Source organism: Lutra lutra, chromosome 6, assembly GCF_902655055.1.
Source record: "Lutra lutra chromosome 6, mLutLut1.2, whole genome shotgun sequence".
In the NCBI taxonomy this organism is placed as follows: Eukaryota; Metazoa; Chordata; class Mammalia; order Carnivora; family Mustelidae; genus Lutra; species Lutra lutra.
Window position 1 is genome coordinate 39,786,369 of NC_062283.1, and position 22,801 is coordinate 39,809,169.

Genomic DNA, 22,801 nt, shown 5'->3' on the forward strand with positions numbered 1-22,801 from the left:
CAGATTAAATTATGGTTTTTGAAAATTTGAGATTCAAACTCCATTTGCACTGAGGGACAGATACTCTGCTTTTACAGCATAAGCCCCTTTCCTTCCAAGGGAATAGCAATTTTACTTGTAATACTGCAAGCTGGGTCTCAATTCTGGCAGCTGATCTTTACGAGCTCCTTTGAGTGATTTACCAGTTCTGTTAAGGGAGCAAGAAGTGATAGTAACAAGTTTAAAAAGGCACTAGCTGCCAAAGATCTCTACCCATTAAATCTGGTAAATCTTTATAAGGTTAATTTTTGCAATAAATAATTTGTTAAGATCATATCTAACTTGATCTGTAAGTTTTTGAGCTCAAACAATTAATAAATAAACATCACATTCACAGATGAAACAATTAAAAAACACTTCACTTAAAATAAGAGGGAAAAAAGGGAGTATAAATGTATTAGTTCTTACATCTGGCGATAACTGTTTTGTGTAGTTAATACCAAAGACCACACTTTCAAGAGTAGGAATCACAGAATCTTTGTTTTGTGCTGGTGCATTTCTATTTAACCAAGTAGTCTTCACAGGGCGAGGAAAGCTGGAGGAATAAGTATTACACATTATTACTGCCATAACAGTCTATTTAAATGTTAAATGTTTACAAAAGAAAATCTTATAAGAATAAAGAGCAGGGTTTTGCAAGGTTATAATTTCTAAAGTATTCTTAAATTTTTCCTTTAAATAACTGGAATAATTATGAAAAGACAATGAATATATAAAAAACTAAGACTAGATGCCTGAGATAACTTCTCCATAATCAGGCTTCAGGAAGTCTTAAAGAATTCTGAAGATAAAACTGTGGGATCCACAATAGCTAAATGACAAATGAGGATCAAGCTTTAATTTGGAAATACTGGACTGTCAGAACTGGTACTGAGTTTAAAAACCTAAAAATCATATATGGATTCTACTTACAGAAATAAAGAGCTTCCTACATAAATGTAGTAAAAGAGAAATTACTAAATCTACTTGTTCTCTATTTCTCAAAAAGAAGATATTTCCTTTCCCTTTACTACAAGTCTATGAACGCCATTAAGACAATCTTCAAGTAGTTCAAGGTACTGTCTCAATCCATATTATACGAACTACTGCTGTTAGTATTAACATTACATTTAATATACTATAAATTCTATACAATAAGCATATTCTGCTTGAATGTTTAAAATCATATACAATTTTGAGATAAAGTATTGGCTAATTGTAAGTAGGCCAAAGCATTTGGACAATTTGGCAGTTCAGCAAAAGGGAAAAGACAGAAAAGCGAATCAACTTTGCCATAAGCAGAAAGCAGTCTTCATTTGCAAAATCAATTTGCTTTGCAAATATTAAATATACATATCCCAGCAAAGAAGGGAGGTGCAAGTCAACGGTAAATTACACTTACTACAATGAGTTTTTCAGAATTGAGTCATAAAAGTTATACTTTAAAAAGCTCAAATATAAAAATAGGTTATGTAAAAAAACAAAGAAAGAAATCTTCTGTGGGGTTCCACTTATAAATAATTGATTTAAGGTCTGTAGTTGGGTTAATCATAGAAACTGTTTTAATAAAAATAACAAAAAGATGAGATTGTAAAATATTGTTTCATTTTGTTTAGAGGGGAAAAAAGCCCATCTGTAATGAAACTTCAGGAAAAACTTTGTCTAAGCATAGTGAGGAATGTTTCCCTTAACATGACCCCTCTACCAGCATGCACCAGCATAAAGGTCTTCTTTACCCTTTCCTTGCTTCCCTTCTCCAACCTCTCATTTACAGGCAAGGAAAAAGGCAGGGAGAGATGCTGCTTCTTTCATGGCGGGGCTCTAGCCACAAGAGAGGGGATACGAAGGCCCACAGCAGCTGGGTAAGGCACAGCAACCTCAGTTGCAGCACCTCAGTGTCTTTACCAGTCACTAACCAGAGCCAACAGTTAATCCTCTTGGCTTCTAATTCTGAGCCAAAAATGTCTTCTTCCAGTAGACAGTCTCTAAGAGATGAGCTGCCTCTTTCTCCTACTAGTCTGCGGCAAAACTGCTGCATTGCAAGAGGAAGCACACATTTAACTCACTAGGATTAGTGATGTAAATATCACTAACTCTAGTCCGGGCCTTAGCCAGCAACATGAATAACTGAGCTAACCTCTATGAATTGTTTGTACATTTCTCAGAAAAGAAACTAAGCATTAAACAGAAAGAAAACGAACAGTTATAAAGAAAAAGGAACGGTTCAAATATTTCAGTTAGGATTCTTACTGAAACTACAACAGGAGATTCAGAAAACTAAAGAAATGTATTTTATCAATAAACTTTAAGCATTAAAAACCTAACATGTAATTTTTAAAAAAGTAATATTGTATACTACTTATTTGAAAGTTTAATTTCAAAAAGTCACTTTCTTATTAAAGAAGTTTCATTCAGCTATCATGTTATTACATATTAATTTATTCAATCAACATCTAAAATTTTTTAAAGTTTATAATAAAATTATATAACAGGAACACTGTCCTATACAAAAGTTATAGCAACCAAGAGAACAAGCTCTTGAAGGTTTAAGAGGTAAGACAAAGAGAGCACAACAAGAAGTTACAGATCTAACTATAGAGTAAGGAAAGCAAAGCAAGTCATTAGGGGAAAGGGGAAGACTTCCTCCTGGCCCTGTGCTCTTAAGGCAACCACGGGACAACACAATGGAAGAGGTAAAAAGAATGTAAGGATACGCACCATGGGAAGCTGTTACTTGTGGACATTATGTTAATTTGTATTGGTCTTCTATATATTCTCAGGGTAATTATACAGAATTACCTACTTAGTTTTTCTGATGAATCAGTCTAACATTATAACCCTGAAGTATCAGTTGTTGGAATCCGAATTGACAAGAACTGTAGACAGTTCAGAAATCAAATTAATTTGGAGTCTTTTCATATAAGTTACTGATTTTGAAAGTGTCCATCTGTTGCCCATACCACAAAAGGATGATGTTGTATTGTAAAAAACTGAAGAGCTTGAAACGTATTCTTATACAATGAAAAACAATCCATTTCCCTATGGAAGTGGGCAGAAAAATAACTATATGAATGTATTTATTATAATCTAGAATATTAGGTTCCTTTAAGCTCAAATGGTACACATTATACTTTAAAAACTTTATTAGTAAAGAGCCACAAAATTGATTAATGACTTAGAAAACAAGAATTATTGTATAGCACAGATTTAAGAAAATTTTGTGATCCAGATGAGACAAAGAAACAGAAAAAATGAATATACTTTTTCAGACTATGAACACTGTACAGCATTGCTTAAAAACACAGGTACAGACTAAACAATGCTGTATGTATACTTCCACACTGCACTATTTTTCTTGGTCAGTTTATTTGACAAAGATTGTTCTATATTTCTGTATTAAAAGAGTTACCAATCTAATGTTCCCATTCTCTAAAATGTTATTTTATTACTCTAGTATAAAACGGAAGCATTTATTTAATAATTATAAATATAGAAATTCCTTATTACTTCAATTATCTTTATCAAAGTATACGTTTACACTATAAAAGATATTACATTAATAAGGACCAGAGTATTGGTTAAATTTACCTTATTAGTGGCTGGTGCAGTGCAACCAATGATGCATGGACTGTGACGGACACCACAGAAAGGTGGAAGTAATCAAACATAACATTAACGTGATGATGAAGGCCTCTATGGAGGCTAAAGTGCAGCTTCAATGTTCGGCTACTTATTAGTTGCAAGGTGTTCAGATCGTCTGCCCTAGAAAAAGTAACACAATCTGCATGTAAGTATGGCGTATTTAGTAAAGGCTAATATTTTGTAGAGTAGTTTAAATTATCAAAACACTTAGTTGCTTAGTTTTTTAAAACTCAAAATGCGAATAATTTTTAAAGCAGTACATTTGCATTAGACAAAAATTTGAAATCTAGTAATAAGAAAATCATCAGATTTTACCTTTAGTTTTCTACTAGTCCATGATATGGACTGTTTTTTCACTAATGCCCCTATAAAATGCATCTTTTTTGATTAGGAATTACTCTTTCACTAAATTTTATTCCATAGGGAATACTGTTCATTCTAAGGCTAAAGTATAACATAGGTCAAATCCTATAGTAATAAATCCCAAAAAGATAGTTAAAATTATTTTTCATTGTATAAAATTTTGTTTTTAAGTGCTGCTTGAACGTAAGCAAGCAATTGGTAGATATTTGATTGCAGATATTTAGTCTGTTATTAGATTTATACACATAAAAAATTAAAACAATTGTTATGAGAATGATTTCCAAAGTGTGTTTGTGTGCATGTATATATGTATTTTAACCCATATATATAATATAAGTACCCATAGTTAAGAAACTACTTACTCATTTCAGCTTACTTCATTTACAAAATTTTGATTTGGTTTAAAATTTAATCCCTTGAGGAATTCTTTGTAATCAACAAGTTTTACAGAGGAGCAGTGCTATCACATAAAAAAATTCTTATTCCTCCATGATAGTAAAGAGGATATCTCAAGTAGACCTTTCAAAAGGTAACTTATTAGTCATTTATCCTACAAGTATTGCCTAAATTTATGTATAGTTTTCAAGAAGTACTTCTATAAGCACGTTTAAAATGAGGGAAAAAACCCTACAAAAATAAAATTGTTAAACAAATCTCTGATTCTTATTTTAAATGAACACAAGCACACTGTGTCCCTAAAATATATGACTGCATGTTCAGATATGTGAGCAAGTTCAGAGTAGCCAGTCCTAAAATTTCCTCAAGGGCTCTAGGAATTAACAAACTACAAACAACTGCAAGGTATAAGGTCATCAGTCTTGAAAACTCTCTAAATATTAAGAGTCCTACCTAAAGATGGCATCACTTATGCCATAAGAAAGATGGTCAGTGATACAGTGAAAGAGAGTTCTGTTATATTTAAACGTCTCATAGTAGTGGTATTATACCAACAGTGGAGTTTCTAGAGTCTAGGAAATTATTTATTTCTTCAGCTTGTCTGATGTGCTACCTGGGGCTCATGGAATTGACATGAGTACAAAAGAGTAGCCCTAACTACTCTCATGAGACTCCATGATTAGACTAGTTCAAATAAACAAGAAAGGGAGAGGCTAAATTCTAACTAGAAAATGGAAAATAGGCAGCAGTTATGAGAAACTAAAGATTTTTTTTTTTTTAAGATTTTATTTATTTATTTGACAGAGATCACAACCAGGAAGAGACACAGGCAGATAGAGAGGAGGAAGCAGGCTCCCTGCTAAGCAGAGAGCCCGATGCGGGCCTCGATCCCAGGACCCTGAGTGAAGGCAGAAGCTTTAACCCACTGAGCCACCAAGGCGCCCCGAAACTAAAGATTTTTAATTGAATAGCCTACTTACGAATAATCTCCATCTGTGAAGTGTAGATCCAAGGATAACAAAAAGTTCATTTCTTCAAGGGTTTCTTCAATCTGAAGAGAAATTACAGTATAAGGTTTTCTGAATACTTAAAGTTAGAAATATGCCTGGAGGCTCTACAAAAAATACTTGTCTAAATATATATGAAGAGATGTTTACCTTTTTTTCATCCAACAACATTTTAACTTTGAAGATCATGACATCATTTAAAACAACCTCCTCATTTTTATACAGAATTTGAAATGTTTTACTGCAAATCAGAGAATCATGAACTGAAGCTGGAAAGGCTAAAGTCATACCTAAAACAAATAAGATATGTAACTGACAGGTAAAAAGGAAAAATATAATAGAAGTAAATTAATACTCTTAAATACCTTAAGTTTGATTATATTACTCCAGTGCTGTTATCATTTTCTATAGCAGTATTAGAACATTTCCGAAAGTTTAACAATTTCTATATAAAAAAGAAGTACATGATAACCACTATAAAACTGTTGTGTAATTTATTTTAATCTGAAAATGTACATCAGGAAATCTCAAGGTAGTTTTTGGGTTTTTTTTTTAAAGATTTTACTGATCTATCTGAGAGACGGAGAGAGAGAGAGAGCACAATCCGGGGATGGGGGTGTGGGGTGGGGAGCAGCAGAAGGAGAAGCAGACTCCTGGCTGAGCAGGGAGCCTGCCCAATCCCAGGACCCTGGGATCATGACCTTAGCTGAAGGCAGATGCTTAACCAACTGAGTCACCCAGGTGCCCCTCAAGGTAGATATTCTATGAGGAATAATTGATCTGTACTCCCAGAAGGAAGCAATTTAGTTTTCCAAAGATGTATAATAAAGCATTTGATTGGCCACTGTCCTGGTTGCTGAGTGGTAACCTCTAATCCCTTGGAATAAAGAATTTGTTTGGCTTTTGTCCCAATCCCTTGGAAGTGGCTTCTAAATTCTTAGAATTTCCCAGGACAGGCAACCACACGGAAGAACACCTAAGGCTCAGGGCTTGGTGCTAGTGGTGGTGGTCGCAGGGTAGTGGAGTTTACTCATGTTGGGCCCAGAGAGTTTATGGTAAAGAGATGACTCAGGATAGGGGTTGGCCACAAAAGACCAACTATGTCACTAGAAAGGTGGGGCTTGAGACATATCTTGTGAACCCAAACTCCAGTGAGGGGAAAGGGGCCTGGAGATTGAGCAATGATTCAATCAAGTAAGCATCCCTGATTGGCAATATTTCACATATTGTCAAACGCAAACTTTCTGGGAGGGTAATACATCCTGACTCCTTGGGGAGAGAACAGAAGCTTCACAACTATGGGACTCTCCTAGACTTTGCCCTTTGCCTATGCTTCTTTTCTTTTGGCTGGCTCTGTTATGTATCCCTTTGCTATGATAAAACCATAATTAAGTTGAGTGCTTTCCTGAGTTTTGTGTGTTGTTCTAGTGACTTATCAAACCTGAAGGGGTAATAAGAACCCTGAATTTGTAGCCATCTAATCAGAAATGTGGGTAGCTTGTGGACCCCTGAAGTGTGACCCTATGTCTGAAGTGAGCTCAGTCTTGTGGAAGACTGTGCCCTTTACTTATAAAGATTGGTTTACCTCCTTCCAGGTTGTTGGTATCAGGTCATTACAAGGAGGAATTTAAACATTTAAATAAGGTGGGCATCTCTGCAGAGCAGGGAGCACAGAGTAGGATGCCAGAGTCTAAAGGGAATAAGTAGGTGTCCATATGGAGTATTACCTGATGTCAGAGCCTGTGTAGGATGAAGAGGGCAATTCTGGTGGAGGGCTGACTTAGAGTGAGGTACTGGGAGCCCAAACAAGATGAAAAGGGCAACCATGTGGGAGAACACCTAAGGCTACAGGTGGGGAGGTGCTAGAGCCCAAATTAGGTGAGGAGGGTGTCCTTGCAGACAGGCAGTCAGGGACAAGGCCAGGAGTCCAAAAAGGATGAATGGTGTTGAGGGTGGGTGTGGGCAGTGGCAACCTGATACACTCTCCCGGAGGCAAAGTAAGATGAGGCCAACGTCCCTACAGTAGGAACTCTTAGCACAAAGACTTAGTACATTCAAGTGGGTATCGGAAGAGCATCCACACAGAGAAGTGACCTGGCATGAGGTGCTGACGCCCAGGAGGTGTAAGGAGAGGATCCCGAGGGAGAGAGAGCAGTGACAAGAGACCGGCACCTATGAGCGATCGCTCAAATAAGAAAATATAGTAAGGATAATGAGAGTCAGGTTTCTCACTGAAATCTTTCAGAGAAAGGATGTACAAATATGGAAAATAGATATAAATGTAAAATGAATCCTGTAACAGACTGAAATTAGAAATGCTGATGTGAACTCATGGTATTTGCAGTATATATTTAGATAAAGACAGGTGTAAATTTGTATATGCATATGTAAATATATGTGTGTGTACATACATGTACTCACTAGCTCTGTCCACTCACAGGGCCCGAGAGCAACACAGCTTCAAATATTGGTTTCATAATATTCTTTTCCATTAAAGGAACCAGAGCTTTTGAAGAAATTCATGACTCCAGGGCTGGGGCACTTATAAGGCAAAAGAAGTCTGGATCATCTTTTCATACCAGAAAGTAAAGAAGTGCTAAAAGAATGAGGGGACACTTCAAAAGGACATGGAAGCTAGATTGAAGAGGTTACCCCTGGTCATTTTGGGGGATGAACAGAGCATCAAAATAAATTATGATAGTAATACATTAATATCCATTGAATAATATAGAAATTCTTAAGTCTGTATGAGATGTATATATGAATGAATGAAAAAAAAACCCAGACCTTTTGAAGGTACACAAGAGTAAGTTTACAGTGGAGCAGTCTAAGGAGACTTAATCAAATGATCTAAGTGAACATCGTTAGTAATGTAACAAATCATGTACCACCTACTAGGATATAATGAGACGAACATAAAGTATCATTTCGAAGACACTCTTGTCAAAGACACATTACCTGAATCTAATCATGAGAAAAATCAGAGAGTAATGCAAACTAAAGGACATTCTACACATTAATAGGATTATAGTCTTTACCAGTTTCAGGGTCACAGAAGTCAAAAACAGACTGAAGAACTGTTCCATAATGAAGCAGACTAAAGAGACATAACAATTAATTATCATCCACGATTCTGAACTGGATCATTTTTCTATAAGTGACTTTATTGGAAATTAAAAATAGAGCTACCCTATGACCCAGCAATTGCACCATTGGGTATTTACCCCAAAGATACAGATGTAGTAGAAAAGAAGGGCCATATGTACCCCAATGTTCAGAACAGCAATGTCCACAATAGCCAAACTGGAAAGAGCCAAGATGCCCTTCAAGAGAAAAATGGATAAAGACGTGGTCCATATGTACAACGGAATATTACTCAGCCACCTGGAATGATGAATACCCAACTTTTGCATCAACATGGATGGGAATGGATTATGCTGAGTGAAATAAGTCAAGCAGAGAGTCAAGTATCATATGGTTTCACTTACTTGTGGAACATAAGGAATAACGTGGAGAACATTAGGAGAAGAAAAAGGAAATTAAAGGAGGGGGGGAATTGGAGGGGGAGACAAACCATGAGAGACTGTAGACTCTGAGAAACAAACTTGAGGGTTTTAGAGGGGAGGGAAGTGGGGGGATGGGTAAGCCTGGTGGTGGGTATTAAGGAGGGCACCTATTGCATGGAGCACTGGATGTTATATGTAAACAATGAATGTTGGAATACTACATCAAAAACTAATGATGTGTTGTATGGTGACTAACATAACACAATAAAAATTAAAATAAAAAAATAAATGACTTTATTGGAAGAACTAGCAAAACTTGAATGGGTTAAGGATAGTTGGTAGCAATGTATCAATAATAATTTCTTGATTTTATTGGGGTTACATAGGAGAGGATGTTATTGTTTGGAGGAAATAGATACTGAAGTAATGTGGGGATTATGGAGCATCATGTAGGCAAATTACTCTGAAGTGGTTCAGGAAAAAAAGTTATTGGTACCACACATAAAATTTTTGCTAAGTCTGAGACAGTTTTCAAATATCTCAAAGGAAACCAAGTAGAAAGAAAACCAATCTGAAGTAGATCAAACTTCTGTAATATTTCAAAGAAGAGCCGAGAAGGGGAAGAAATTTTCCTCAATGGAAAGTAGATTTTTTTTTTTTTTTTTACAGCACCCATGTAATGTGAAATTAGAATCTGCTGCCTCAAAAAGCACAAGTTTTTGCTACTGATTTCCTAAGGATGCCACTTCAGCGTAGCCCTCTCAGGTGGGGGCTTCTACATACCTACTATTACTGAACCTGGAGCTTCTTTGTTCCTTACTAATGCTTTTAGACATTCTTGGTCTCTCCTTTCTAAAACTACCCCTACCATCAGCTTTGCACCTCTCGGACAGTATCATTCACCGTCTCATTCATGTTTGCAGTCACTACAAACTCTTTGGAAAGCCTCCATTTCTTGAAGGCTTTATTTCTTATTTTAAGGTCACTTTCTCCAAAACTACTCTAGCCATCACACTTCCTGGGTTCTCTTTCTCCTCTCCTTAAGTGTTCTTGCCTTCTAGCCCTCCTTGGCTCCTCATTCCTATGGTCATTCCCTAGATTATTACATTAGCAGTGACTGCAGTCCCTAAATTAAATTTTAATTTAAATTAAATTTAAATTGAATTTAAAGTTCAATCAACATCCTCTCTACAGCTTATTCTCTCTAATACCACAAGTTCAACAATCTTTTGACCCCATTTAGTAGGTTCCATGAACCTACACTCCTTTTTTTTTGATCCCTGTACTTTCTCTCAAGATCTCCCTTTCCTCCTTACCCATCTTAAATTTTATACTTCATCATTATCACTCATAGCTGCCTAGATAAATCTCAACTTTTAAAAATATAACTTCCTGCCCTTGTATCCACATACATACTTGTACCCACACACTGAACATAGCTGGGGAAAAATACACAACTCTTCTGACTATACTTTAATTCATGATCACTAATCTCGAATAAACCTTCAATGCTGCTTAGCAATCATACTATATTTTCCAAACCCATTTTCTCTCCACAATTCTAGATGACTATTTTGTAAATTATTTTCTGTCCTCCTGTCTCAACAGAGAACGCTCCTTCTTATTTCATGAGAAAATAACCAGAGAAATTCTTTAAGCTCCATTACTACATCTACCTACAGATACACCTGGACAAATTCCCTATTTCTCTGCTCCCTTTTCTGGCAAAACTCTTCAAAAGATTCTTTGGTATTCAACATCTCCCAATTCATCCCCTCATTCAGCCTTTAGCCCCTTTTTGTAATAGCCAGTCTCCCAGATGGCTCACTTCCTGCTATCACATCCCTGTACAATTCCTCCAACAAAGTCCCATGGTTAATCTGTGTGAATACAGGAGAACAAACAGACCTCTTGATCCAGAGGAAAGCAGCTAAACAACTTCTGGATCCAGACCCACAGAAACTATGACATAATGTTTGTTTTAAATTAAGTTTGGGGGTAAATTCTTACACAACAATAATTCACATGTTAAATAGATTTTGGCCCACTTAACTGCTCTTAGTAACACCACTATTGTCTTCTACTTTGCTAAATACAACAGTCAATTCTCAGACCTCATCTTACTTGACTTAGAATTAGCATCAGAAATCGTTACACATACTCTCACTCTTGAAATACTTCTTCATTTGGCTATCTGGACATCACACTTTTTTTGTTCCTATCTCACAGCCCACCCCTTTTAAATTATTTTTTAGTCAACTTCATTGGCTCTACTAATAAACTATATCCAACGTTTATTGAGTGAGAGGGCTAGATATACTCCAACAGAAAAAAGGAACTGTCATTAGAAATCCCCTAAAAGGGACTCTAACAAAGGAATAAGAAACTGTATACAAAATACATTATTCTAAATTGCTTTGGAATGACAATAATTAACCTTTTGAGAAAATTACCTATATCCTCAATTAATATCAACACTTAAAGCTTTTAAAAAGATGAGCCAATGACTCTTTATTCTCAAATCAGGAGCAATGGGCAAAAGATATGCAAGTTCCTCCTAATCATTCATTTACTCATCCAATCAACAATATCCAGCAATATTTGTTGACTGAATATCTAGTATGGGTCATAACAGTCATTTTCTAGGTATTGGGGGGCATACAGCAAAATAAAGAAATAAAAATCTCTGACCTAATGGAGTTTACACTCTAATGGGAGGGGGGATAAAGAATAAAAACAATTAGTAAATGATATACTATGTTTCAAGGTAATAAGTTCTATGAAGTAAAGAGAAAAGAGGGTAAGAAAGGTAACAGTTTTAAGAAGAAAGTCAGGCAATGCTTAGTTGAGGAGGTGACCTTTCAGCAACGAACAGAAGAGATTTGTATGTCCTCTCATTCAACTATAAGCCATTAGGTTCCTGCCCCTTGTTCACCTTCATAGAAGCCTAAAGGTTTATTCCATGAAGAAGATAAAACATGAACTGAAAGTCATGTGGCAAAACTGAGAGCATGAGTATATGAACACAGGCATACTGACTGCTGAATGCGGAGACACACACTCCTTTTCTACTGGGTTTCCAGACGCTGGCAGCTAGATTTTTACTCTCCAGGAAGGAAAAAGAAAACATCTTCTCTGGCATTTCAAGAAGTGTAAGGAATCTAAGATTTTATTCTACTTATAAGCTAATAAGCTAGCCTGCCACAGTTTCATGGGTGCTGGGAGAAGACAGGAGACTCCTGGGTCAGAGAAGGACTTTGTTACTTAGAGCACAGCAAGCAGCAAGAACTGCATGATCAATCACATCAGTTAGTTAGTTCCCCTTGTCTTTATTCACCCAAGTCCCATGGGGGTGATACAGAGGCAAGCCCAGATGGCTGCTACACAGACAGTGTGTTTTAGGTCACGGCTGAGGACCTCTAAGCTTAGGAAACCTTAATCTTTTATTAGGGGCTATATGAAAACCTGTCTAATTTTTGAACTAGAGGGAGACATTGTGTTTATTATACTGTACAGTAACCAAATCTAGCTTCTGATCCAGAGACACTATCTATATCTTCCAAAGCTCTTCACTCATACAAACATCCTTAAAAAGTTAGTCTGGAACAGAAGTCCTTTAGTGTCTCTGCTTACAAGATGTACAGAAACATGAGAAAGCATGAAGAATTATTTTCAACAATATATAGAATAAAATCTGAGATTCTTCACATTTCTTGACACATGGAATCTGACCAACCCAATACATCTCTAATAGATATTATATGGATCTATTATAATAGAGGGGTGCATGGGTTGCTCAGTGGGTTAAAGCCTCTGCCTTCTACTCAGATCATGATCTCAGGGTCCTGGGATTGAGCCCTGTGTCAGGCTCTCTGCTCAGCAGGGACCCTGTTTCCCCCCTTCTCTCTGCCTGCCTCTCCACCTACTTGTGATCTCTCTGTCAAATAAATAAATAAAATCTTTAAAAAAAAAAGATCTACAGACAACTGACTTCAGAAATTCCTTAGCAAATGGCTCACCAGCATCATCCTATGTAAAGGTCAAAGAGACAAGTCCCAACTATGCTCTCAGAAGTTCTAATTAACTTTACTTTCAGTCACGTATATACAACTGAGGACTATCAGACGCTGGAAGAAAGCTTCTACCATGCAAGTTAGGGACCAAAACAAAAACAAAAACAAAAAAACTTGTAAGAAAAAGAAAAACTTAAATGCCTATCAATATTGTTCGTAGAGAAAAGATACTGTAGAAATGTTGCTGTGATAGAAGAACACTCAGAAAACAAGCATTTGGATTTTAAAAGAAAAGGAGAAGGGATCAAAGGTAAGGAGGAAAACAAGGAGGAAAGAAAGGAGGAAGACAGAGGAAAGGGTAAAAAAGGAGAAACAACAAATCTAAAAGCTCGAAAAGGGATTACAGTTGGAGAAATAAGTACAATAGAAAGTACAGAAGAAAGACAGAAATGGAAAAAAGGAGAAAAAAACCTAAAAATTAAGAGAACCAGTGATTATGATCCACTATCTGAATGACAAAAGTTCCAGAAAGCAAGAATAGAGAAAATAGGAGAAAATCATTAACAAAATAAGAAAATTTCCCAGAACTGAAGCATATGTTTCCCAGATTAAAAGGGCCCAATGAATACTCAGAGACCCAAGGTACAAAATTATGTGCCATCAGAACACTAGAAACAAAGAGAAGATTCTATAAGATTCCTGAAAGGGGAAAAGGGTCACCCAAAGAGTCAACCATCAGAGTGACTTTGGAATTCTCAATAGCAATGTTACAAACCAAAAGATGATGGAATAATATTTTCAAAATTCTGAAGAAAAGAGATTTCCAACCTAGAATTTTATACTTAGCTAAACTTTCAAAAGAGAGGAGAATGAAGACATTTTTAGACATGGTAGGGTTTCAAAAAGTTCCTATGCCACTTTTCTCAAAAAGATATTGAAACAGGATCCACCAAAATGAGTAAACCAAGAAAGAAAAACAGATATTAGTAAAAAGATATACCATGGAAGAGAGGCAAAGGGAATCCCTAGGACGATGGTGAAGGAAGATTCCAAAGAATCTTCTGCCTTACTAAACATGACTAATAAATACTGGATTGTGAGCCTCAACAAATAGCTATGTTGATCTTCTGCCTTACAGGACATGACTAATAAATATTGGATTGTGAGCCTCAACAAATAGCTATGTTGAGGTCCATCATCTGAAAGATCCTTACTGCCATGGTACCATTTCACCCTAAGAATAAACACTTGGCCAGACTGCTTTCACTGCTTGATTTGTCTAAGAAACCAATGAAGTTTCTTCCCTACTGACTGTATCATAAGAGGGCAGTCTTTTTACTGAACAGTTTTCTGCTCTGACCTACTCCTGAGAACTGAAGGAGGAAAAGTTAAATGTCAAATTTAAATACAAGTCAGCCTACTCCATGTGTTGGATATCTAATACTTCATCACATTACAACCTTACCAGAAGTCCTGAATGTGGTGAGTTCTAAATTTCACATAATTCACTCCTGACCTCGCCCACTAACTTCCCCAAAGGGGAGTCTTAGAACTTTTTAACTATACAGAAACATACCATAAGCCAAAGACTCTACTTAGCTTTCCTTCAGAGAGCCTTCTTTTAATAGTAGTGATACTTTTAATAATACTTTTAATAGTAGTGATACTGCAGCTTTCTTACACAACTGGGTGTGCTTACTACTCAGTTTTTCCAGACTCAACCAGATATATACTTGGGTAACATTCATAGGTGATAAAACTATACAGAAAGGAAAGGAATGATTAACACGAAAATTAGGAGGGGTATACAGGAGGCTTTTATGGTACTAGTAATGTTCTATTTCTTAAATGAAGGGTTGACTATTTGGGCATTCATTCTATTATTTAACAAAATAATATGTTATATGATCTTTAAAAATGTATGACAGACTTCACAAAAAAAATTTTAATTACTTACTGTATAGTTACTGTGCCATGCATTGTTCTATGTAGATCAAACCAAAGAAAACAAACAAAAAAAACACTTTTCCTGCCCTCATCTAATTCTGTAAGTTACATCTGTGCTGAGCATGACAGAGGATAGAGTGCTATGTTATCTTACAAGGCTAAACCTAGTCCGTGAACTCAGGAAAGGCTATGTGGACAATATAGCATTTCAGTTGAAACTATAAAAAAGAGTGAAATGAAGATGGATAGGAAGAGAATCTAAGAAAAAGAAACTTCTTGAAGGCAAGGTCCATGTCTCATACCTCTTACTTCATATAGCATTATGTACAGGGTCAGCACTTGTGGAGAAACTGGAACCCATGTACGCTGTTGGTGGTAAAATGGTATTGCTACTATAAAAAACAGTATGGAGATTCCTCAAGAAATTAAAAATAAAGCTATCATATGATCCAATAATTATACTTCTGGGTACTTATCCAGAAGAATTGAAAACAGGACCTTGAACATGTATCTGCACTTCCATGTTTACTGCCACATTATTCACAATGGCCAAGTGGTGGAAACAACCTAAATATCATCAATAGATGAAAGAGTAAAGAAAATTAGTTATATAATAGAATATTTTCAACCTTAAAAAAAAGAAAAAAATTCTATACTGCAACATATGGATGAACTGTGAGGACTTCTGGTAAGTGAAATAGGCCAAACACTACATGATTCTACGGATATGAGTGATCTAATATAGTCACACTTATCTAAGAAAGTGGATTGGTGGTTACTAGGGGTTGGGAGGAGGGAGAAATGAGGAACTGCTATCCAATGGTACAGAGTTTCAGTCATGCAAGGTTAAAAAGTTCTAGAGATCTGCTGACAACAATATGCATACAGTTAGCAATGCTTTACCAAACACTTAGAAATTCGATGAGGGTAGATTTCATGTTACCTGCTTTTTACCAAACACACATACAAAAGAATAAGTGCTTTACTCTGAAGTGTTAATATGTTATGATCCCATGCTAATTTATTTAGAGAAAGTCCTGAGGTTTTTGTCCTAAGGTAAATTCTAATCTTCCTGACATTCTGCAGTTAGATTGGGGATACCCAACTATCACAGCTGATCTGATTACAAACCTTTAATTAATCCCTGCTTTCAGGCCCACTCTTACTTCCCTTCATCTGCTGTACCTCCCTCAAATCCCTGGGGGAAGGTGTCCCAAAAGGCAGTTCAGCTCTCACTTCTGTTTTCTGTCCTGCAAAAACTTACTGAACTATTTTGCTATTCCTTCTTGTGTTTTATATTGCTATTACCAAAGAGTCTTAGAAACAAAAAGATCCAAACATATGTGTATAGTCTGTTTATTGTCTTGAATCTGAAACCTTCTCTGTTTTTTAGTATTTCCTAGATGATAACCTCCATCCCTGTGGTTGGGAACCACATGTATCTTTTTCATTGCTTTAATTTAGGAGTCAGTACTACATCTTACACATAATAGGCCCTCAGCAAGTACTTATCAGATACTTGAACTTCCACTTAACTTCTTAATTTAGTGCCCTAACTCCCTGTTGAAAAGAACTCTATTTTCACTTTGCCTATCAGTTATCTGCTAAACTAAACATCAGATCTACACTTTTAGAGACCGGTGATAGAGGCTTACAAACACTTAATATTAAGTCATGATTATTTATATTTTATATTTTATTCCTATCACTATCTTTCACATTTCCATTTCCTTTGGTTTGAACAGCTGGCATTGATATCTGTTATTTATTTTGTGAACAAGTGAGCATTCATTTAACTGTAACTTAATTAAGCTTCTAAAATATTGGGAACTAAGAGATAGGAACATAAATAAGAACTCTGCCCTTGTTTTCAGAGTTCCTCATCTAGTTTGAATAGAAACATTCAAGCAAATAATTGCACTACAGTGTGATAATCTCTTAACTCCCTATTTTGGAGGCCAAAGCAAATGCCAATGTAATTATCACTATCTGTTATGCCAGGTAAAAAGACAAATAATGGAAGTGACAGAAAGAAACTACTGAATCTAGCTAAAGCAAAATGGAGGTTTCTAATGCCAAATAGACTTAAGTTTCATAAGTTATACAAAATTTACTGAAAGCTCTAACTCTGTGATTTCCCTTCATGATTACTGAAATTATTCAGTTAATGTTAACAGTAATAGATTCCCGACATAAAATGAATTGTCTCTAGCTCTAAATTTTCTTCATTTTTAAAAAGCATTCTTCTTTAATGATACTTGATGTCTGATACTTTTTATTTTAATAATAAAAAATTATAACATGCTAAATATAAAAGATGTTTATAGAAAATGCTATGAAACATAGCAGAGAAAACTTCTAACTGGGAGTTATCTACAGATTAAAAAAGGAAATAATGAGGTAGGGAAAACATGCACAAAATATGAGGTATGTTAGAACACATCAAATTTGAGAAAATAGAAGTGGTTCACAGGGAGAATCCACAAGAAGATGATAGGAAATAAAGTTAGACATGTAGGATAGGGTCAAATCATGAAAAATCTTAACAATTCAGCAAAACTGTGAAAATATTTCAGTGGGTTTCAAAGGCCCCTGAAACACTGGTGGCTGAGAAAGGCTTAAGGAAACAACTAATAGGGGAGAAAAGATGATTGATTCTTCCATGTCAAAATATCTGAAGCTTTATTTCAAGTGGACATTTAACTACTCCTAAGGCAAAGTAACTGGGACAACCCCTCCTTACTTCTAAGCTACCCTTTATTTACAGACTTCCTTTTTCCTTGATATTAATTTGTTCTTGACTGCTATCACCTTTATAAAAGCACTGCATGGTGGTATATAGGAATGCATGTACACACAAAGAATTTTATCCAGAATAGATGGACTTAGAAAATCTCTGGCCAAACACAAATAACTGGAAATTAAGGAAGATTTGTCTTGTCTTGCCAGAAACTTAAGGTCTTCCTTCTATGTGCTGGATAGTCATTTCAATTTTATAAACACTTTCCCTCTCATGTTATCATAAAAATGAAAATGCTATTTACTTGGTTTGAGCATTTGGAATCAACCCAGAGACAGAGCACATTAGGATTTAACTATAGTTACAAAACAGAATTTGAAAGTTAGCAACATTGGTATTATAAAACAAAGGAGATACTTAACAGGTTGAAAGGGGGAGGAAAAGAGAAAATTTGAAAAAAGAGATAAGATTGCTTATACCCTTATATTACAAAATAGGGTTTGTCATATTGGCTAAATGAGGAAATGGAGGTTTAAACAATATATTATTTAACAGTAACTTCAAAGTCAAAGAAAGTTATGGAAATAATGGTATCTCTTAAAAAGTAGGGGAAGGGAGGAGGAAATAGTTTACTATTCATTTGCATTCATCATACCAGGAAGTGAAAACATCTACATAAAGGAAACCATTAGAACTAGAGAAATAGTTAAAAGTGGATGCATCTAAAAAGGTAACTATGTTTTCACTACAAATCTTTCTGGACTAGTAAATTTTTTAACTACTTGTATTATTTTCATAAAATTATTTTTTTAGAAAAGAGGGATGGGTAGATATTAAAAAACAAATGAAACAATGTATGCTTCCTTAAAAATATGTATCATTATTAGGAATGGCGAATTGTTATTTGAACTTTTTATAAAAATTGTACATAGTGCTCTAACATTTCAAACTGGGGCCAGTTTCTTAGAAAAGCAATGACTTCTTTGTTGTAGAAGTCTGAATATCTTCTTATTAATCAATTTTCAACAGCCCTATAAATACTCTTTGTCTTTTATGACTGATGCTATTAGAGATGACAGCTATTTCCTGACTCAAACCCCTCATTGTCAGCACAATTTTGTACTGGAAATAATTTAATTGTGTTGCAGTAAGCTGTATAATATCATCTAATTCCTACCACGTCTAACCTGCCTTTCTGCAACTCACAGACAGAATCATTACTTCCTTTCTTCTTCTAAAAGTTTTTCAGAAATATACATAAAAGGACGCCTGGGTGGTTAAATGTCGTTAAATGTCTGCCCTCAGCTTGGATCGTGATCCCAGGTTCCTGGGATTGAGCCCCATGTCAGGCTCCTTCTTCTCCCTCTCCCACTACCCCTGCTTGGGTTCCCCCTCTCACTGTGTCTCTCTCTGTCAAATAAATGAATAAAATCTTAAAAAAAAAAAAAAAAAGAAATATACATAAAGTATAGGAACTACAGTAAAATACAGTGCTGGAAAGAAAAGGCCTTGAGATGATAGTACAAATCAAACAAGAAAAATAGGATATGTAATAGAGAAAATCCAAGCCCCTAGAAGAAGAAATTATTTTTTAACAACATAGGTAAAAAAAAGAACACACAGAATAAACCCCCCAATATGAATACATTTATGTCATCAAGGATGATCCTGGAAATCAATGGTATGTATTTTTTTTTAAAGATTTTATTTAGTTATTTGACAGAGATCACAAGTAGGCAGAGAGACAGGCAGAAAGACAGGCAGAGAGAGAAAGGGAAGCAGGTTTTCCACTGAGCAGAGCGCCCTACGTGGGGCTCGATCCCAGGACCCTGAGATCATGACCTGAGCCAAACTCAGAGGCTTAACCCACTGAGCCACCCAGGTGCTCTAGAAATCAATCATATGTATTAAAGTCAGCCAAATTCATAGGAGTAATTTCTGGAAGCAGAAAATTTTGGGAAGGATAATTTTTCCCAACAAATTTACTAATATTAAAAAGATACACACTCTAGGAACTCTTAAATACTATTTCAAAATGAAACGAATCTTGAAGGAAGAAGGACATAAAAAGAGAACCATATCAATATCTTTAAGACTGGCATAAATTTACTGCCATCTTTGCATGTATGAGCTAACATGTTCTCTCTCTCTTTTTTCAAGATTGCTGGTGAGGAAAAACTCATCTGGGCATGAGAACATTATTTTGGACTTACCATGCCTATGAGCCTTAATAATTATGTCACCAACTTCATCAACCAATGTCCTCTATAATTTTCATATGAACTTAAACATTTAACATGATAGGCTATTATGGGGTACACTGGCAGGAAATACAACTGAAATACCAAATTTACATTATCATAGAGATGTTCAGAGAATGAAACAAGACCCTGTGGAACACTACACAGATACAAAAGATAATCATGCTGGGACTGGCTTTGGGATGGGGAAAGTAACACATCTCATAATTTATTAAGGGTAATTTGGAAAAATCCATACCTATCAGTGTGTACCATAAATAAGAAAAATAAGATATTCTAGAAAAACATAAAATACACTGAAACAACATTAGGATAAAAAAGATCTTGAGAAATTATATTAGGTATTACATTTTAGACATGACAGACAAGTTTGCTGATTTGAAAAAGTATGAAAGAAATTCTACTTTTTTTCTTCTGTTCAAAATCTAGTTCTTATGCTCTCCATTTTGGCTTTTATAATTTATTGAAAAACTATGCAGCCTTTTAAAAATGTTCTTATACAATGCTATAAAAATACACACATAAATAATGTTTTCACATACAAACTAAAAATCATAAATTGTAGAATTTTACTGCTCCAAACCCAGGCTTCTCTTTTAATGACTGGTGTCTGCTATAAACTATTTTTAAAACTTTTTTTTTTTTTGAAAGATTTTTATTTATTTATTTATTTGACAGAGATCACAAGTAGGCAGAGAGGCAGGCGGGGCGTGGCGGGGGGAGGGAGGAAGCAGGTCTCCCGCTGAGCAGAGAGCCTGATGCAGGGCTCGATCCCAGGACCCTGAAATCATGACCTAAGCCAAAGGCAGAGGCTTAACCCACTGAGCCACCTTCCACACACTCATAAATTATCAGACAATGGACATTTCACAGTCAATAACACAAAGTTAATAGTATTAGAAGCTGAGATAGCAATAATGACTAAATCTGGATTTACAACTAATTAAAAACTGACCAAAATTAGTGTCAAGGAAAAAACCACTTAAAAAGAAAGTACTCTAATTGGGTATTTCTGAAATACTAATGTTAAAAAAAAAAGTTACTCTGTAAATGACATTAATTACATGTAATATTTTTGTCATACAGATAACCTAGAAAGATCTCAAACAACTTAACCTTACACCTCAAGTTACCAGAAGAATAAATTAAGCCCAAAGTTAGCAGAAGGAAGGGAATAAAAAAGATCAGAGTGGAAATAAATCAAATAGAGACTAGAAAGACAATAGAAATGATCAACAAAACCAAGTATTGGTTTTTTGAAAAGATAAAATCAACAAACCTTTAGCTAGAATGTGAAAAAAATGATTTAAATAAATATAATTATAAATGAAAGACACTACAACTAATACCACAAAAATACAAAGGATAAGATCAATCAATAAATTGCACTAGAATGGATAATTTCCTTTCTTTCTTTCTTTTTTTTTTTTTTTAACCAAGACTGAATCATGAAGAAATAAAGTCTGAACAGACCAGTAAGTAAGAGATTGAATCAGTAATCAAAAATCTTCCAACAAATAAAAGTCCAAGACCAGATGACTTCACTGGTGAATTCTACCAAACACTGAGAGATGAATAAATACTAATCCTTCTCAAATTTTTCCCAACAACTGATCAGGAAGAAACACTTTCAAGTTCAATTTAAAAGGCCAGCACTAGGGCACCTGGGTGGCTCAGTGGGTTAAAAAGCCTCTGCCTTTGGCGCAGGTCATGATCCCAGGGTCCTGGGATCCAGCCCTGCATCGGGCTCTCGGCTCAGCAGGGAGACTGCTTCCCTTTCTCTCTCCCTGCCCGCCTCTCTGCCAACTGTCTGTCAAATAAAAAAATAAAAAAATAAAAAGCCAGCACTAAACAGACACATGAAAAAATGTTCATCATCACTAGCCATCAGGGAGATTCAAATCAAAACCACTTTGAGATACCACCCTGTATCAGTTAGAATGGCCAAAATCAACAAGACAGTAAACAGCAAGTGTTGGAGAGGATGTGGTGAAAGGGGAACCCTCTTACAGTGTTGATGGGAATGCAAGTTGGTGCAGCCACTTTGGAAAACAATGTGGAGATTCCTTAAGAAATTAAAAATAGAGCTACCCTTTGACCCTGCAATTGCATTACTGGGTATTTACCCCAAAGACACAGATGTGGTGAAAAGAAGGACCATATGCACCCCAATGTTCATAGCAGCAATGTCCACAATACCCAAACTATGGAAAGAGCCAAGATGACCTTCAATGGATGAATGGATAAAGAAGATGTGGTCCAGATATACAATGGAGTATTATGCCTCCATCAGGAAGGATGAATACCCAACTTTCATATCAACATGGAGGGGACTGGAGGAGATTATGCTGAGTGAAATGAGTCAAGCAGAGAGAGTCAATTATCATATAGTTTCACTTACTTGTGGAACATAAGGAATAATGTGGAGAACATTAGGAGAAGGAAAAGAAAAGTAAAGGCGGGGGAATCGGAAGGGGAGACAAACCATGAGAGACTGTGGACTGAGGGTTTTGTGGGGTGGGGTTGGGGAGTGAGCCTGGTTGTGGGTATTATGGAGGGTACATACTGCATGGAGCAATGAGTGTGGTGCATAAACAATGAATTTTGGACCACTGAAAAAAATTAAATTAAATTAAAAAAAAAAAAAAAAAAAGGCCAGCACTACCCTCATATGGAAGCCAGACAAATACACTACAAGAAAAGATTACTGGCCAATATCCTGATGAACACTGATGTAAAAACCTCTACAAAATACTAACCAAATTCAAGAGTACTTTGAAGAGATCATTTAGTACGGTCAAGAGATTTATCCCTGGGATGGAAGGATGATTTGATATATGCAAATAAGCATGATATATCATATTAACAGAATGAAGGATAAAAGTCATATGATCATTTCAGTAGATGC

The 22,801-nt window shown here is 35.7% G+C and overlaps 1 protein-coding gene across 8 annotated transcripts in view; it reads right to left on the reverse strand.

The window, feature by feature from the left end:
• The window catches only part of FAM135A (family with sequence similarity 135 member A), a 126,916-nt gene that overhangs the window by 77,092 nt on the left and 27,023 nt on the right, over positions 1-22,801 (reverse strand). For all 8 annotated transcript variants that reach the window (XM_047733286.1, XM_047733284.1, XM_047733285.1 and 5 more), the window contains exons 5-8: positions 5,577-5,716; positions 5,400-5,470; positions 3,607-3,780; positions 448-574 (exon numbers count right to left, since the gene is read on the reverse strand). In XM_047733286.1, the coding sequence (XP_047589242.1) occupies positions 448-574; positions 3,607-3,780; positions 5,400-5,470; positions 5,577-5,716 (512 nt within the window). The remainder of the gene's footprint in view (positions 1-447; positions 575-3,606; positions 3,781-5,399; positions 5,471-5,576; positions 5,717-22,801) is intronic.